The sequence below is a fragment of the Coregonus lavaretus genome, assembly GCF_964263955.1.
Source record: "Coregonus lavaretus genome assembly, chromosome: 37".
Taxonomy (NCBI): domain Eukaryota; kingdom Metazoa; phylum Chordata; class Actinopteri; order Salmoniformes; family Salmonidae; genus Coregonus; species Coregonus lavaretus.
In genome coordinates, this window is record NC_140024.1 from 18,251,727 (window position 1) to 18,269,324 (window position 17,598).

General features: G+C 40.2%; 1 protein-coding gene across 1 annotated transcript; it reads left to right on the forward strand.

The window, feature by feature from the left end:
• Window positions 1–821: 821 nt before the first annotated feature.
• On the forward strand, window positions 822–2,093 carry LOC311111620 (serum amyloid A-5 protein-like). Its single transcript, XM_084154392.1, has 4 exons — window positions 822–995; window positions 1,117–1,222; window positions 1,403–1,541; window positions 1,745–2,093. Exons 2-4 carry the CDS (start codon window positions 1,135–1,137, stop codon window positions 1,881–1,883), a joined length of 366 nt encoding a protein of 121 aa, XP_084010518.1. The 5' UTR covers window positions 822–995; window positions 1,117–1,134; the 3' UTR covers window positions 1,884–2,093.
• Window positions 2,094–17,598: the final 15,505 nt, after the last annotated feature.

The following is a 17,598-nucleotide window of genomic DNA, read 5'->3' on the forward strand; positions in this document are numbered from 1 at the left end:
ATGTCTATACATCCCATCACATATATATATATATATATATATATATATATATATATATATATATATATATATATATATATATATACATACATATTTATACTCCGGACTCCGACATTGCTTGTCGTAATATTTATATATTTCTTATTTCCAATCTTTTACTTTTAGATCTATGTGTGTTGTTGTGAATTGTTAGATATTACTGCACTGCTGTAGCTAGGAACACAAGCATTTTGCTACACCCACAATAACATCTGCTAAATATGTGTATGCGACCAATACAATTTGATTTAAATTTGATTTGTAAACAAGAGTAATAGTGACCAGTAGCAGGATAAATAGATAGATACTAATGGTAATGGCAATCAATAATCGATGAACAGCAGCATAGGTGTGAGGGGAGCAGTAGTTGTGTAATCTGTAAAATAAAGGTGCAATCCGTCAGATGTGGACATGCAAATTGCCTTTCATGTCTATGTCTATTAAATACCTGTAGTCTACCATACTATAGTAGTCTATAATGAATCATATCATAAGGAATGATTCTCTCATATCAGGTGAGAGGCAAACTTTTGGAACCTCATCCATCATGACAATTACGACTTTAAAAGTTGAAAAACAAACCGCATTTCCCCCATTAGATTGAATTATTTATACACAGTCTTATTAATGCTGACACATCACATTTTGATGCCTTGGTTTTTTAAGCAGTAGGCCTAGTTACACAATTGAGGAGTATTTTCCTTATTGCCTAAGGCTTCAGAGCAGGTCCTCTAATTCATCTTGTCATGACCTGGAAATTCCTGATCTTGTGTACCGGGCAGAGACTTCTGATCGTAATAGCCTGGTAGGACGAAGTTAGGGAATTCCAGCTGTTGGAAAACTCAACTCCTCCCTGGTCTGGGTGGAATATAAGAACAAGCTGCGGACCACAAACCAACACAAAACACGAGGGAGTTCAAACTGCCTGACTGACTAACTAACTAAGGAGCTGTAAGGTAAGAGATGACTCTGTAATATGATGCAGTCGCAGTTTAAGTCAGATAAATGATCTGTAAATATGTTAGCAATTCATATCGTAGCCTACGTTCTCTCTCACTCTTTCCATGTTTCTTTCAGTCTGTCACATCTGCAAGTATGAAGGTGCTTCTAGCTGGACTTGTTCTGACCCTTGTTGTGGGGGCTCAGGCCCAGTGGTACCGCTTCCCTGGTGAAGCTGCTCGAGGTCCGTTTTTACACTTTAATCATTGTTTCTTCATTGTTGACAGAAATAGATACAGAAATCAAGAGCAAAATTTGATGACTCCTTTAAAGTAATTGTTATTTCTTGAGGCTAGTGGTTTGAAAAGTTGTAATGTTCTTTGTAAGTGTCACACTCAACATCGGTGTACTCCTGACCCTGCAGGTGCTAAAGACATGTGGCGTGCATACGGCGACATGAAGGACGCCAACTGGAAAAACTCAGACAAGTACTTCCATGCCCGGGGCAACTATGATGCTGCCAGGAGAGGACCAGGGGGCAGGTGGGCAGCAGGAGTCATCAGGTGGGTGATTCTCAAATATCTGAGAGACGCTTATAATGTGGTTCAGTTGGTCATCAACTGATCTCACAAAAAGTTTCTCCTTTCTCTATTTAGTTCTTTATGACACTTTTTGTTTAAAAAAGTGTCTGGTCAGAGAGACAATTTTACCATTATTCGTTCACTGTCATTGACGAGTAACTTATGTAATATTTATGCTCTCTCAGTGATGCCCGGGAGATGGTTCAGGGTTCCAGTGGTCGAGGACACGAGGACTCAGCAGCTGACCAGGCGGCTAACCGCTGGGGACGCAATGGAGGTGACCCCAACCGCTACAGACCCAAAGGACTCCCCAAGAAGTACTGAATCAAAAATAAAATGAGATTACTAGCCAAACTGAAAGGACCACATTCCAAATAAATATATTGCACTTAATTACTGCTTTTGGTAAAAATGTAATATTCTCAAAAATAATTTTGCCCAAATGTTCTGCTAATAGACAGGTACATGGTAGTGAAACTTAGTGTACACTGTATTTCAAAAGTGTTGCAAAAATAAAGTGATTACACAACTAGAGACCGATTATCTTTCTGTAGTCAGTATGATACGACTGGGAAGGTTGGAAAGAAATGTTGAAATCCTGAAATGTACACTCAAATGATCTGGTGTTTACATTTTCCCTGCTTGCAACTGGCAACCGGTCAGCCCTTTACAACTAGTAACAGGGACTTTTGGACAGTGGGGCAGCCGTACATAGTACATGTTTTTCATAGGATAGGCATAGAAGAAGCTGAGAAAAACATAGGAGACATAGAAGAAGCTAAGATGAATGCAGGTGACGTAGTGACGTGAACTTTGAGGGTGCAACAACAATTCGGAGCCGCTAGAGGTCATTCAATTCTTTGCCTCTGCTCATCCCCAAGCTCCCTCCCTCCTGCCAACACAACACACACCGTGTCCTCCCCTCCTCACTTACAATAGATGCTGGTTTAATTGACCACTGATCCACCAGGCCAATTTGTTGAGTGTAGCGATATAGCAGGGAATCCTGCTATTAGTGGGGCAGGGCAGGTAAGGAGGCCTGCAGGTACAGTATAGGCTTGAACATGTGGTCCAGGAGGATAAAAAGTTGGAGACCGTCAGTTCATGACAAATGACAATTATAATATTGATATCTGCCACTTCCATTTCAGTATATTTGTTAATCATTGAGGGTTACTGATGAAATCATTGTGAAAATAGAGACATGCTCTGGAACAAAACTGGTACCAGGCTTTCCTTGTTGTGACATCACAGGAGAAACATTGGGAGAGAGGGCAAAAGGGAGAGGATGGATGCCCCTACTGTTAATCAATGGAACATGACAGTTTGAATTAGGATTTCATTTAACATACTGAGCAACTCTATAAAGACTGGTGTAAGCGTCTAGGTGTTAGTTTGAGTGTGTGAGTGAGTATGTGAACAAGAGTGGCAATATAGGTGTGATAGGCAGATATATATGTAAACAGGGCTGGAAAGTGACTGGTAGCAAGAATATATAAATATGTATGGTAATATACCAGTGGTAATATATACAGTGCCTTCAGAAAGTATTCAGACCCCTTGACTTATTCCATATTTTGTTGTGTTACAGCTTGAATTCAAAATGGATTAAAACAAATTAAACAATGCTCACCGATCTACACACAATACCTCATAATAACAAAGTGAAAATATGTTTTTAGAATTTTTTGCAAATGTATTGAAAATGAAATACAAAAATATCTTATTTACATAAGTATTCACACCCCTGAGTCAATACATGTTAGAATAACATTTGGCAGCGATTACAGCTGTGAGTCTTTCTGGGTAAGTCTCTAAGAGCTTTGCACAGCTGGATTGTACAATATTTGCACATTATTCTTTAAAAAAATCTTAATGGTCTGTCAAGTTGGTTGTTGATCATTGCTAGACAGCCATTTTCAAGTCTTGCCATAGATTTTCAAGCCGATTTAAGTCAAAACTGTAACTAGGCCACTCAGGAACATTCAATGTCGTCTTGGTAAGCATCTCCAGTGTATATTTGGCCTTGTGTTTTAGGTTATTGTCCTGCTGAAAGGTGAATTTGTCTCCCAGCGTCCGTTGGAAAGCAGACTGAACCACGTTTTCCTCTAGGATTTAGCCTGTGCTTAGCTCTATTCCATTTCTTTTGATAAAAAAAAAAAACTCCCTAGTCCTTACCAATGACAAGCATACCCATAACATGATGTAGCCACCACCATGCTTGAAAATATGAAGAGTGGGACTCAGTGATGTGTTGTGTTGCATTTGCCCCAAGCATAACACCTTGTATTCAGGACATACATTTCATTTCTTAGCCAATTTATTTGCAGTTTGCATGTTCTGGAATATCTGTACAGTTCACTCTGTCATTTGGGTTAGTATTTTTGGAGTAACTACAATGTTTTTGATCCATCCTCAATTTTCTCCTATCACAGCCATTAAACTCAGTAACTGTTTTAAAATCACTATTGGCCTCAAGGTGAAATCCCAGAAAGGTTTCCTTCTTCCCCGACAACTAAGTTAGGAAAGACGCCTGTATCTTTGTAGTGACTGGGTGTATAGATACACCATCCAAAGTGTAATGAATAACTTCACCATTCTCAAAGGGATATTCAATGTCTGCTTTTTACATTTATTTTTATCCATCTACAGATTTTCTCCAGAAAATCACATTGTAGGATTTTTTATGAATTTATTTGCAAATTATGATGGAAAATAAGTATTTGGTCAATAACAAAAGTTTCTCAATACTTTGTTATATACCCTTTGTTGGCAATGACACAGGTCAAACGTTTTCTGTAAGTCTTCACAAGGTTTTCACACACTGTTGCTGGTATTTTGGCCCATTCCTCCATGCAGATCTCCTCTAGAGCAGTGATGTTTTGGGGCTGTCGCTGGGCAACACAGACTTTCAACTCCCTCCAAAGATTTTATATGGGGTTGAGATCTGGAGACTGGCTTGGCCACTCCAGGACCTTGAAATGCTTCTTACGAAGCCACTCCTTCGTTGCCCGGGTGGTGTGTTTGGGATCATTGTCATGCTGAAAGACCCAGCCACGTTTCATCTTCAATGCCCTTGCTGATGGAAGGAGGTTTTCACTCAAAATCTCACGATACATGGCCCCATTCATTCTTTCCTTTACACGGATCAGTCGTCCTGGTCCCTTTGCAGAAAAACAGCCCCAAAGCATGATGTTTCCACCCCCATGCTTCACAGTAGGTATGGTGTTCTTTGGATCCAACTCAGCATTCTTTGTCCTCCAAACACGACGAGTTGAGTTTTTACCAAAAAGTTATATTTTGGTTTCATCTGACCATATGACATTCTCTCAATCCTCTTCTGGATCATCCAAATGCACTCTAGCAAACTTCAGACGGGCCTGGACATGTACTGGCTTAAGCAGGGGGACACGTCTGGCACTGCAGGATTTGAGTCCCTGGCGGCGTAGTGTGTTACTGATGTTAGGCTTTGTTACTTTGGTCCCAGCTCTCTGCAGGTCATTCACTAGGTCCCCCCGTGTGGTTCTGGGATTTTTGCTCACCGTTCTTGTGATCATTTTGACCCCACGGGGTGAGATCTTGCGTGGAGCCCCAGATCGAGGGAGATTATCAGTGGTCTTGTATGTCTTCCATTTCCTAATAATTGCTCCCACAGTTGATTTCTTCAAACCAAGCTGCTTACCTATTGCAGATTCAGTCTTCCCAGCCTGGTGCAGGTCTACAATTTTGTTTCTGGTGTCCTTTGACAGCTCTTTGGTCTTGGCCATAGTGGAGTTTGGAGTGTGACTGTTTGAGGTTGTGGACAGGTGTCTTTTATACTGATAACAAGTTCAAACAGGTGCCATTAATACAGGTAACGAGTGGAGGACAGAGGAGCCTCTTAAAGAAGAAGTTACAGGTCTGTGAGAGCCAGAAATCTTGCTTGTTTGTAGGTGACCAAATACTTATTTTCCACCATAATTTGCAAATAAATTCATAAAAAATCCTACAATGTGATTTTCTGGATATTTTTTTCTCAATTTGTCTGTCATAGTTGACGTGTACCTATGATGAAAATTACAGGCCTCTCTCATCTTTTTAAGTGGGAGAACTTGCACAATTGATGGCTGACTAAATACTTTTTTCCCCACTGTATCAATAGGTGCCCTTCTTTGCGAGGCATTGGAAAACCTCTCTGGTCTTTGATGTTGAATCTGTGTTTGAAATTCACTGCTCGACTAAGGGACCTTACAGATAATTGTATGAGTAGGGTACAGAGATTAAGTAGTCATTCAAAAATCATGTTAAATACTATTATTGCACACAGTGTGAGTCCATGCAGCTTATTATGTGACTTGTTAAGCACATTTTTACTCCTGAACTTATTTAGGCTTGCCATAACAAAGGGATTGAATACTTTTTGACTCAAGACATTTCAGCTTTTCATTTTTTATGACTTTGTAAAAGTTTCTAAAAACTTTGACATTATGGGGTATTGTGTGTAGGCCAGTGACACAAAATCTCAATTAAACCATTTAAAATTCAGTCTGTAACAAACACAACAAAATGTGAACAGAGTAAATGGCTGTGAATACTTTCTGAAGGCACTGTACCCGTCGACAGCAGAGGGAGCACACCCCCATCCACATCGACGGGGCCGCAGTGGAGAAGGTGAAAAGCTTCAAGTTCCTCGGCGTGCACATCACTGACAATCTGAAATGGTCCACACACAGACAGTGTGGTGAAGAAGGTGCAACAGTACCTCTTCAACCTCAGGAGGCTGAAGAAATCCATCTTGGCTCCTAAGACCCTCACATACTTTTACATATGCATCCTGTCGGGCTGTATCACCGCCTGGTACAGGGAACTGCATCGCCCGCAACCACAGGGCTCTCCACTGGGTGGTGCGGTCTGCCCAACGCATCACCGGGGGCACACTGCCTGCCCTCCAGGACACCTACAGCACCCGATGTCAAAGGAAGGCCAAAAAGATAATCAAAGACGTCAACCATCGGAGCCATGGCCTGTTCACCTTGCTATCATCCAGAAGGCAAGGTCAGTACAGGAGCATCAAAGCTGGGACCGAGAGACTGAAAAACAGCATCTATCTCAAGGCCTGTTAAATAGCCATCACTAGCCGGCCTCCACCCAGTACCCTGCCCTGAACTTAGTAACTGTCACTAGCCGGCTACCACCCGGTTACTCAACCCTGCACCTTAGAGGCTGCTGCCCTATGTACAGTGTCTTGCAAAAGTATTCATCCCCCATGGCGTTTTTCCTATTTTGTTGCATTACAACCTGTAATTTAAATGGGTTTTTAGTTGGATTTCATGTAATGGACATACACAAAATATTCCAAATTGGTGATGTGAAATGAAAAAAATTATTTGTTTCAAAAAATTGTAAAAAATAAATAACGGAAAAGTGGTGTGTGCATATGTATTCACCCCCTTTGCTATGAAGCCCGTAAATAAGATCTGTTGCAACCAGTTACCTTCAGAAGTCACATAATTAGTTAAATAAAGTCCACCTGTGTGCAATCTAAGTGTCACATGATCTGTCACATGATCTCAGTATATATTCACCTGTTCTGAAAGGCCCCAGAGTCTGCAACACCACTAAGCAAGGGGCACCACCAAGCAAGCGGCACCATAAATACCAAGGAGCTCTCCAAACAGGTCAGGGACAAAGTTGTGGTGAAGTACAGATCAGGGTTGGGTTATAAAAAAATATCAGAAACTTTGAACATCCCACGGAGCACCATTAAATCCATTATTAAAAAATTTAAAGAATATGGCACCACAACAAACCTGCCAAGAGAGGGCCGCCCACCAAAATTCACGGACCAGGCGAGTAGGGCATTAATCAGAGAGGCAACAAAAAGACAGAAGATAACCCTTAAGGAGCTGCAAAGCTCCACAGCAGAGATTGGAGTATCTGTCCATAGGACCACTTTAATCTGTGCACTCTACAGAGCTGGGCTTTACGGAAGAGTGGCCAGACACTTAAAGACAAAAATAAGCAAACACGTTTGGTGTTCGCCAAAAGCCATGTGGGAGACTCCCCAAACATATGGAAGAAGGTACTCTGGTCAGATGAGACTAAAATGGAACTTTTTGGCCATCAAGGAAAACGCTATGTCTGGCGCAAACCCAACAACTCTCATCACCCCGAGAACACCATCCCCACAGTGAAGCATGGTGGTGGCAGCATCATGCTGTGGGGATGTTTTCATTGGCAGGGACTGGGAAACTTGTCAGAATTGAAGGAATGATGGATGGCGCTAAATACAGGGAAATTCTTGAGGGAAACCTGTTTCAGTCTTCCAGAGATTTGAGACTGGGACAGAGGTTCACCTTCCAGCAGGACAATGACCCTAAGCATACTGCTAAAGCAACACTTGAGTGGTTTAAGGGGAAACATTTAAATGTCTTGGAATGGCCTAGTCAAAGCCCAGACCTCAATCCAATTGAGAATCTGTGGTATGACCTAAAGATTGCTGCACTCCAGCGGAACCCATCCAACTTGAAGGAGCTGGAGCAGATTTGCCTTGAAGAATGGGCAAAAAGTTGCTAGATGTGCCAAGCTTATAGAGACATACCCCAAGAGACTTGCTGCAAAAGGTGGCTCTACAAATTATTGACTTTGGGGGGGTGAATAGTTATGCACGCTCAAGGTTTCAGTTTTTTTGTCTTATTTCTTGTTTGTTTCACAATAAAAAATATGTTGTATCTTCAAAGTGGTAGGCATGTTGTGTAAATCAAATGATACAAACCCCCCAAAAATCTATTTTAATTCCAGGTTGTAAGGCAACAAAATAGGAAAAATGCCAAGGGGCTTTGCAGCTCCTTCAGGGTTATCTTTGGTCTCTTTGTTGCCTCTCTGATTAATGCCCTCCTTGCCTGGTCCGTGAGTTTTGGTGGGCGGCCCTCTCTTGGCAGGTTTGTTGTGGTGCCATATTCTTTCCATTTTTTTATAATGGATTTAATGGTGCTCCGTGGGATGTTCAAAGTTTCTGATATTTTTTTATAACCCAACCCTGATCTGTACTTCTCCACAACTTTGTCCCTGACCTGTTTGGAGAGCTCCTTGGTCTTCATGGTGCTGCTTGCTTGGTGGTGCCCCTTGCTTAGTGGTGTTGCAGACTCTGGGGCCTTTCAGAACAGGTGTATATATACTGAGATCATGTGACAGATCATGTGAGAATTAGATTGCACACAGGTGGACTTTATTTAACTAATTATTTGACTTCTGAAGGTAATTGGTTGCACCAGATCTTATTTACGGGCTTCATAGCAAAGGGGGTGAATACATATGCACGCACCACTTTTCCGTTATTTTTATTTTTTTATTTTTTTGAAACAAGCTATTTATTTCATTTCACTTCACCAATTTGGAGTATTTTGTGTATGTCCATTACATGAAATCCAAATAAAAATCCATATAAATTACAGCTTGTAATGCAACAAAATACGAAAAACGCCAAGGGGGATGAATACTTTTGCAAGGCACTGTACATACACATGCATATACACATACAGTGGGGAGAACAAGTGTTTGATACACTGCTGATTTTGCAGGTTTTCCTACTTACAAAGCATGTAGAGGTCTGTAATTTTTTATCATAGGTACACTTCAACTGTGAGAGACAGAATCTAAAACAAAAATCCAGAAAATCACATTGTATGATTTTTAAGTAATTAATTTGCATTTTATTGCATGACATAAGTATTTGATCACCTACCAACCAGTAAGAATTAAGGCTCTCACAGACCTGTTCGTTTTTCTTTACGAAGCCCTCCTGTTCTCCACTCATTACCTGTATTAACTACACCTGTTTGAACTTGTTACCTGTATAAAAGACACCTGTCCACACACTCAATCAAACAGACTCCAACCTCTCCACAATGGCCAAGACCAGAGAGCTGTGTAAGGATATCAGGGATAAAATTGTAGACCTGCACAAGGCTGGGATGGGCTACAGGACAATAGGCAAGCAGCTTGGTGAGAAGGCAACAACTGTTGGCGCAATTATTAGAAAATGGAAGAAGTTCAAGATGACGGTCAATCACCCTCGGTCTGGGGCTCCATGCAAGATCTCACCTCGTGGGGCATCAATGATCATGAAGAAGGTGAGGGATCAGCCCAGAACTACACGGCAGGACCTGGTCAATGACCTGAAGAGAGCTGGGACCACAGTCTCAAAGAAAACCATTAGTAACACACTACGCTGTCATAGATTAAAATCCTGCAGCGCACGCAAGGTCCCCCTGCTCAAGCCAGTGCATGTCCAGGCCCGTCTGAAGTTTGCCAATGACCATCTGGATGATCCAGAGGAGGAATGGGAGAAGGTCATGTGGTCTGATGAGACAAAAATATAGCTTTTTGGTCTAAACTCCACTCGCCGTGTTTGGAGGAAGAAGAAGGATGAGTACAACCCCAAGAACACCATCCCAACCGTGAAGCATGGAGGTGGAAACATCATTCTTTGGGGATGTTTTTCTGAAAAGGGGACAGGACGACTGCACCGTATTGAGGGGAGGATGGATGGGGCCATGTATCGCAAGATCTTGGCCTTCCCTCAGTAAGAGCATTGAAGATGGGTCGTGGCTGGGTCTTCCAACCCGAAACACACAGCCAGGGCAACTAAGGAGTGGCTCCGTAAGAAGCATCTCAAGGTCCTGGAGTGACCTAGCCAGTCTCCAGACCTGAACCCAATCGAAAATCGTTGGAGGGAGCTGAAAGTCTGTATTGCCCAGCGACAGCCCCGAAACCTGAAGGATCTGGAGAAGGTCTGTATGGAGGAGTGGGCCAAAATCCCTGCTGCAGTGTGTGCAAACCTGGTCAAGACCTACAGGAAACGTATGATCTCTGTAATTGCAAACAAAGGTTTCTGTACCAAATATTAAGTTCTGCTTTTCTGATGTATCAAAAACTTATGTCATGCAATAAAATGCAAATTCATTACTTAAAAATCATACAATGTGATTTTCTGGATTTTTGTTTTAGATTACGTCTCTCACAGTTGAAGTGTACCTATGATAAAAATTACAGACCTCTACATGCTTTGTAAGTAGGAAAACCTGCAAAATCGGCAGTGTATCAAATACTTGTTCTCCCCACTGTATATACATTTAAATACACATACATACAGTTGAAGTCGGAAGTTTACATACACTTAGTTTGGAGGCATTAAAACTCGTTTTTCAATCACTCCACTAATTTCTTGTTAACAAACTATAGTTTTGGCAAGTCGGTTAGGACATCTACTTTGTGCATGAGACAAGTAATTTTTCCAACAATTGTTTACAGACAGATTATTTCACTTATAATTCACTGTATCACAATTCCAGTGGGTCAGAAGTTAACATACACTAAGTTGACTGTGCCTTTAAACAGCTTGGAAAATTCCAGAAAATGATGTCATGGCTTTAGAAGCTTCTGATAGGCTAATTGACATCATTTGAGTCAATTGGAGGTCTACCTGTGGATGTATTTCAAGGCCTACCTTCAAACTTAGTGCCTCTTTGCTTGACATCATGGGAAAATCAAAAGAAATCAGCCAGGATCTCAGAAAAAAAATTGTAGACCTCCACAAGTCTGGTTCATCCTTGGGAGCAATTTCCAAACACCTGAAGGACTTTGTGAAGATGCTGGAGGAAACAGGTACAAAAGTATCTATATCCACAGTAAAACGAGTCCTATATCGACATAACCTGAAAGGCCGCTCAGCAAGGAAGAAGCCACTGCTCCAAAACCACCATAGAAAAGCCAGACTACGGTTTGCAACTGCACATGGGGACAAAGATCTTACTTTTTGGAGAAATGTCCTCTGGTCTGATGAAACAAAAATAGAACTGTTTGGCCATAATGACCATCGTTATGTTTGAAGGAAAAAGGGGGTTGCTTGCAAGCAGAAGAACAGCATCCCAAACGTGAAGCATGGGGGTGGCAGCATCATGCTGTGGGGATGCTTTGCTGCAGGAGGGACTGGTGCACTTCACAAAATAGATGGCATCATGAGGAAGGAAAATCATGTGGATATATTGAAGGAACATCTCAAGACATCAGTCAGGAAGTTAAAGCTTGGTAGCAAATGTGTCTTCCAAATAGACAATGACCCCAAGCATACTTCCAAAGTTGTGGCAAAATGGCTTAAGGACAACAAAGTCAAGGTATTGGAGTGGCCATCACAAAGCCCTGACCTCAATCCTATAGAAAATGTGTGGGCAGAACTGAAAAAGCGTGTGCGAGCAAGGAGGCCTACAAACCTGACTCACCATCTCTGTCAGGAGGAATGGGCCAAAATTCACCCAACTTATTGTGGGACACTTGTGGAACGCTACCTGAAATGTTTGACCCAAGTTAAACAATTTAAAGGCAATGCTACCAAATACTAATTGAGTGTATGTAAACTTCTGACCCACTGGGAATGTGATGAAATAAATAAAAGCTGAAATAAATCATTCTCTCTACTATTATTCTGACATTTCACATTCTTAAAATAAAGTGGTGATCCTAACTGACCTAAGACAGGGAAGTTTTACTAGGATTAAATGTCAGGAATTGTGAAAAACTGAGTCTAAATTTATTTGGCTAAGGTGTATGTAAACTTCCGACTTCAACTGTACAGTGAGGGAAAAAAGTATTTGATCCCCTGCTGATTTTGTACGTTTGCCCACTGACAAAGACATGATCAGTCTATAATTTTAATGGTAGGTTTATTTGAACAGTGAGAGACAGAAAAACAACACGAAAATCCAGAAAAACGCATGTCAAAAATGTTATAAATTGATTTGCATTTTAATGAGGGAAATAAGTATTTGACCCCTCTGCAAAACATGACTTAGTACTTGGTGGCAAAACCCTTTTTGGCAATCACAGAGGTCAGACGTTTCTTGTAGTTGGCTACCAGGTTTGCACACATCTCAGGAGGGATTTTGTCCCACTCCTCTTTGCAGATCTTCTCCAAGTCATTAAGGTTTCGAGCCTGACGTTTGGCAACTCGAACCTTCAGCTCCCTCCACAGATTTTCTATGGGATTAAGGTCTGGAGATTGGCTAGGCCACTCCAGGACCTTAATGTGCTTCTTCTTGAGCCACTCCTTTGTTGCCTTTGCCGTGTGTTTTGGGTCATTATCCTGCTGGAATACCCATCCACGACCCATTTTCAATGCCCTGGCTGAGGGAAGGAGGTTCTCACCCAAGATATGACGGTACATGGCCCCGTCCATCGTCCCTTTGATGCGGTGAAGTTGTCCTGTCCCCTTAGCAGAAAAACACCCCCAAAGCATAATGTTTCCACCTCCATGTTTGACGGTGGGGATGGTGTTCTTGGGGTCATAGGCAGCGCATTCCTCCTCCTCCAAACACGGCGAGTTGAGTTGATGCGAAAGAGCTCCATTTTGGTCTCATCTGACCACAACACTTTCACCCAGTTCTCCTCTGAATCATTCAGATGTTCATTGGCAAACTTCAGACGGCCCTGTATATGTGCTTTCTTGAGCAGGGGGACCTTGCGGGCGCTGCAGGTTTCAGTCCTTGACGGCGTAGTGTGTTAGCAATTGTTTTCGTGGTCACTATGGTCCCAGCTGCCTTGAGATCATTGACAAGATCCTCCCGTGTAGTTCTGGGCTGATTCCTCACCGTTCTCATGATCATTGCAACTCCACGAGGTGAGATCTTGCATGGAGCCCCAGGCCAAGGGAGATTGACAGTTCTTTTGTGTTTCTTCCATATTGCGAATAATCGCACCAACTGTTGTCACCTTCTCACCAAACTGCTTGGCGATGGTCTTGTAGCCCAATCCAGCCTTGTATAGGTCTACAATCTTGTCCCTGACATCCTTGGAGAGCTCTTTGGTCTTGGCCATGGTGGAGAGTTTGGAATCTGATTTATTGATTGCTTCTGTGGGCAGGTGTCTTTTATACAGGTAACAAGATGAGATTAGAAGCACTCCCTTTAAGAGTGTGCTCCTAATCTCAGCTCGTTACCTGTATAAAAGACACCTGGGAGCCAGAAATCTTTCTGATTGAGAGGGGGTCAAATACTTATTTCCCTCATTAAAATGCAAAATCAATTTATAACATTTTTGACATGCGTTTTTCTGGATTTTGTTGTTGTTATTCTGTCTCTCACTGTTCAAATAAACCTACCATTAAAATGATAGACTGATCGTTTCTTTGTCAGTGGGCAAACGTACAAAATCAGCAGGGGATCAAATACTTTTTTCCCTCACTGTATATATACATATCATTTAAAAAATATAAATGTCCCTTTATTACTTTCCAACCCCACCACCCCTTCCCTAATTGGAGTAAACTAGTGAACAACAACGCTTAGGCCTCTACTTCCAGCTTCTACATACTATATACATTTTATGGACATAGTCAATCTTACAATAATTATATTTTGTTTGTTTTTACTCCTGAACTTCCTCTACCCTCAACCTCTCCGATCATTTTTATGACGTCCATCCGGTTTGCTTCTATATGCCATATCTTTCTAACTGTGCTCTTTCACAAAAGCTCTCAACCTATAACCTATATACTTATTATGGACACAGTATGCTTTACATTAGTTATCTTGTTGTTATTAGTTGTTTTTAGTTGTTATTAGTCCCATCCTTCAGCTCAATTCAACACCTCCCATCTATCTCTTAACACCATTCATATTGGATTTATATTTGCCATATATTTTTCAACTGTACTGAGATGTTTCACAAAAGTTCTGAACCCTTCTATTCTCATTGTTAATATACAGATTGTAAATTAAAAATAAATATTTTTGCCAAAAGTATTATTATATTATTGATCGATTGACTATGACTTTTCAGATCACCCAGTAGTGCTATCTGCAGGATTAGCTCCAGGTAAATATTGCAATCCTTCAGTCTTTCCTGTGACCAAAAACAAGCTACAAATGGACAGTACCAAAACAAATGATCTAATGATTCTGTCTCTTCGCAGCAAAATCTGCAGAGCTGGGAAGATTGTATCCCCCATATAAATACAATTATATTGGTAGCAAGAATTTTGTATAATAATTTAAATAAAAAAATTCTAAGTTTTGAATCCGGCATCGTTTTGCGGATCAGTTCATAAACACTATGCCATGGAATTGGTGCTTCAAAAATCTCTTCCCAACTATTTTGCAATCTATATGGGACAGCTGTCAATCCTTTGGTCGTTAAATGAAACTGGTGTACTTTTTTATTTATCACAATTTTCTTTAACCAATTATGTTCTTTAATGCAGGGCCGACAGACAAGTTCCTTACTTTTTCCCCCAGTAATGCTGCAATTATTTGGTTGTAATTTTGGGTAGAGCAGACATTTCCATATGTTTTTGTTAGCTGCATGTGCGACATAACTCCACCAGTCCTACCTATGATATCATTTACGAATATTATACCTTTTTTAAACATTTTTTAAAACATAATGTGTTTTTTCAATTAGCATATTTGAGTTTAACCACAATATTTGTTGTATTATTTGTTCTGTCATTTCTAGAGGATAAAATTGAAATTGCAACCAACTTTCTATGGCTTGTTTTAGAAATAGTGATATTTGGGAGATGATTTCCTTTTCAAATAACTGAAAGTGAGAGGTTGTAATCTGAATAAAGGGGAAAAGGCCATTCTTGAACATGAGGTGAGACAATCTTACTAATTTGCTAGAGAACCATTTTGGATTTAAGAATAACTTTTGTATGACTGAAGCTTTTAGTGATAGGTCTAATGCTTTAATATTTAATCATTTCTGTCCTCCGAATTCATATTAATTATATAAATAGGCCCGTTTAATTTTGTCTGGCTTGCTGTTCCAAATAAAATTGAATATTTTTTACTCATATAATTTAAAAAACAGTTTGCTAGGCGTAGGCAAGACCATAAGCAAATAGGTAAACTGGGACAATACTAAAGAGTTAATCAGGGTGATTTTTCCACAAATAGACAGGTATTTACCTTTCCATGGTAGCAAGATCTTATCTATTTTTGCTAACTTTCTATTAAAATGTATTGGAGTGAGATCGTTTATTTCATTTGGGATATGTATTCCGAGTATATCCACATCACCATCAGACCATTTTATTGGTAAACTACATGGTAATGTAAAATTGTTTTTTTTTTGTGATCCAATATGTAATATAGTACATTTATCATAATTTGGTTGTAACCATAGAGGTTAGAAAATGTATCTAGATCCTCTATGAGGCTGTGGAGGGTTTCAAGTTGTGGATTTAAAAGAAAACATCAATCATCAGCATACAATGACACCTTTGTTTTTAAGCCCTGGATTTCTAATCCCTTGATATTATTGTTGGATCTGATTTTAATAGCTAACATTTCGATGGCCATAGTGGACAACCTTGTTTTACTCCTCTTGACAGTTTAAAACTTTCAGAGAAATAGCCATTATTTATTATTTTACACCTAGGATTACTATACATGATTTTAACCCACTTTATAAGAGATTCTTCAAAATTGAAATGATCCAGGCATTTATATATAAACTCCAGTCGTACTTTATCAAATGCCTTCTCAAAATCTGCTATGAAGAGCAGGCCTGGTTTCCCAGATTTTTCATAGTGTTCTATTGTTTCCAGTACTTGCCTTATATTATCTCCAATGTATCGTCCATGTAAAAAACCTGTCTGATTAGAATGAATAATGTCCGACAATACCTTTTTAATTCTATGTGCTATACATTTTTCTAGAATTTTTGCATCACAACACTGAAGTGTAAGGGGCATCCAATTTTTTTAATAGACTGGATCTTTATATTTCCCACTTGTATCCTGTTTCAGTAATAATTCAATCAGACCTTCTTCTTGAGTGTCTGATAATCTACCATTTACATAGGAGTTGTTAAAACATGCTAATAACGGTCCTCTGAGTATATCAAAAAAGTTTTGGTATACCTCGACTGGTATGCCAGATGCTGGTTTAATTGACCACTGATCCACCAGGCCAATTTGTTGAGTGTAGCGTTATAGTAGTTAATCCTGCTATTAGTGGGGCAGGGCAGGTAAGGAGGCCTGCAGGTACAGTATAGGCTTGAACATGTGGTCCAGGAGGATAAAAAGTTGTAGACCGTCAGTTCATGACAAATGACAATTATAATATTGATATCTGCCACTTCCATTTCTGTATATTTGTTAATCATTGAGGGTCACTGATGAAATCATTGTGAAAACAAAACTGGTGCCAGGCTTTCCTTGTTGTGACATCACAGTAGAAACATGGGGAGAGAGGGCAAAGGGGAGAGGATGGCTGTACCTACTGATATTCAATGGAACATGACAGTTTGAATTAGGATTTCATTTAATATACTGTGTATCTCTATTGAGACCGGAGGTTAGATGAATAGGCTATGTATAAGTTAACGCAGATAGATAATATTAGTGTATAGAATTAGCATACAGTTAGGCTTTTGAACATAACAACTCATTATTACAGAATGCAGAATTGCAGGCATACTGTAAAATATGCACAGACACATAATGTATTGATGAGCCTGACCACACATCCACACAAGCAACCAATGAGAGTATGGTCCAAAGTTACCACCTTCTTTGGAACAGACTTTGATCAGAGACAGAGAGAGAGAGAGAGAGAGAGAGAGAGAGAGAGAGAGAGAGAGAGAGAGGTGAGCTGAGACACCCACACAGAGGAATTGTAACTCAGGTACAGTGCATTCGGAAAGAATTCAGACCCCTTGACCTTTTCCACATTTTGTTACATTACAGCCTTACTCTAAAATGGATTTAGTTTGTAAAAAATCCTTATCAATCTACACACAATACCCCATAATGACAAAGTGAAAACAGGTTTTTAGAAATGTTTGCAAATTTATAACAAATAAAAAACAGAAAAACCTTATTTACATAAGTATTCAGACTATTTGCTATGAAACTCGAAATTGAGCTCAGGTGCATCCTGTTTCCATTGATCATCCTTGAGATGTTTCTACAACTTCATTGGAGTCCACCTGTGGTAAATTCAATTGATTGGACATGATTTGGAAAGGCACACACCTGTCTATATAAGGTCCCACAGTT

Excerpts from the sequence above, each read along its gene's own strand:
- LOC311111620 (XM_084154392.1), top strand. The coding sequence starts at position 1,135 with ATGAAGGTGCTTCTAGCTGGACTTGTTCTGACCCTTGTTGTGGGGGCT. Across the intron at positions 1,223-1,402 it reads CCCTGGTGAAGCTGCTCGAG|GTGCTAAAGACATGTGGCGT; the intron begins GTCCGTTTTTAC and ends CTGACCCTGCAG. Across the intron at positions 1,542-1,744 it reads TGGGCAGCAGGAGTCATCAG|TGATGCCCGGGAGATGGTTC; the intron begins GTGGGTGATTCT and ends ATGCTCTCTCAG.